This window comes from Boleophthalmus pectinirostris, unplaced genomic scaffold (assembly GCF_026225935.1).
Source record: "Boleophthalmus pectinirostris isolate CB_2022bp ecotype Guang Dong unplaced genomic scaffold, ASM2622593v1 HiC_scaffold_23, whole genome shotgun sequence".
In the NCBI taxonomy this organism is placed as follows: Eukaryota; Metazoa; Chordata; class Actinopteri; order Gobiiformes; family Gobiidae; genus Boleophthalmus; species Boleophthalmus pectinirostris.
The window spans coordinates 23,352,113-23,353,250 of record NW_026571207.1 but is presented as its reverse complement, the minus strand read 5'-3'; the positions used below and the strand labels follow the sequence as shown (position 1 = coordinate 23,353,250).

The 1,138-nt window shown below is 35.8% G+C and overlaps 1 protein-coding gene across 1 annotated transcript; it reads left to right on the top strand.

The window, feature by feature from the left end:
* Positions 1-54: 54 nt before the first annotated feature.
* Positions 55-1,096, top strand: tomm5 (translocase of outer mitochondrial membrane 5 homolog (yeast)). The gene is made up of 2 exons (XM_020925408.2): positions 55-280; positions 805-1,096. The coding sequence occupies exons 1-2, from the start codon at positions 160-162 to the stop codon at positions 837-839; spliced, it is 156 nt and encodes a 51-aa protein (XP_020781067.1). The 5' UTR covers positions 55-159; the 3' UTR covers positions 840-1,096.
* The last annotated feature ends 42 nt before the right edge of the window (positions 1,097-1,138 follow it).

Sequence of the window (1,138 nt, the reverse complement as noted above, 5' to 3'; positions counted from 1 at the left end):
ATCGTGTTTCCAGTGTTTGGCCAGTTTCGCTTTCCGTAACTATAACTTCCGTTTTAGTGGGACACATATCCGGTTAGTTAAGATACCTCATGCTTCAGGAGCGTCCAGTAATCATTTTCATTAAACGTACGCAAGAATCAAGGCCAAATCACAGTGAAAATGTTCAAATTAGAGGGACTGGGACCTAAGATGGACCCGGAGGAAATGAAAAAGAAAATGCGACAAGACGTGATCGCATCTTTACGAAACTTTCTTATTTACGTCGCCCTTCTCCGAGCCAGTAAGTAGCATAAAATGACATTGAACAAGAAGACAGATTTTGATATTGTTTTAGATACTTTTCAGACTCTGAGGTATGAAACAAGTACATTTTAATAAATACAGGACATTTGGTATCATCAAAGGCATTGACATTCACATCACAGATTTGATATAACGTTTGAATTTTTTTTTCTAGCCTGATCTTGATGTTTTGGTCTGTATTCAGGGGGTACATGTGGCACATGTTATAATCAAATAATGTTTTAGTGATGACAGTTTTTATGTTGATTTTTATTTTTTATTTTTTACAACAGTTACATAAAAATGTACCTTTTTTGTTTTGGTGTTTAGATTATCAGTCAGAAAGCTTTGACTTGTCCTTAAAATATTAATATAAGGCAGCTAAATGACACCCCAGTTGAGGTTAAGATATAAATCAGTAACAGCACAAATACTTTTTAAGATCACACCTATCCTAATTACACACTCCATCTCTTGCAGTATTTGACGTAAGTGTTACGGCTGTTCTCTTTGTACTTCCAGCTCCTTATGTGCTGAAGAAACTGGACAGTATATGACTGGATCACCAGGACATCTTCCCTACCCCTCTTCAGAGTGTGTTATCTTCTTCACAAGAAGTCTGGACCAGGACCACATCAAGGAGTCAGAAGACCACTCATCTCCAGGACGTCTGAAAGTTGCTCTTACACAGCACCCTGAGGAATTGCATAATGTAAACAGTGTTGTGAATATCAAGTTTTCTTGCATGTGTTTTTGTTAAGCCTTTTGTTCATAAAATTAAGATTGTCATCTATTAAATTAATGTCATATTTAATTTGCCTTAAAAAGTGTTGTTTTCTGTAAAATAAGGTAAAAT

What these genes read in the sequence shown, in the direction of transcription:
- tomm5 (XM_020925408.2), top strand. Translation starts at nt 160, where the DNA reads ATGTTCAAATTAGAGGGACTGGGACCTAAGATGGACCCGGAGGAAATG. An exon ending in CGTCGCCCTTCTCCGAGCCA is followed by an intron (nt 281 to 804) that starts GTAAGTAGCATA and finishes TTGTACTTCCAG; the next exon opens with CTCCTTATGTGCTGAAGAAA.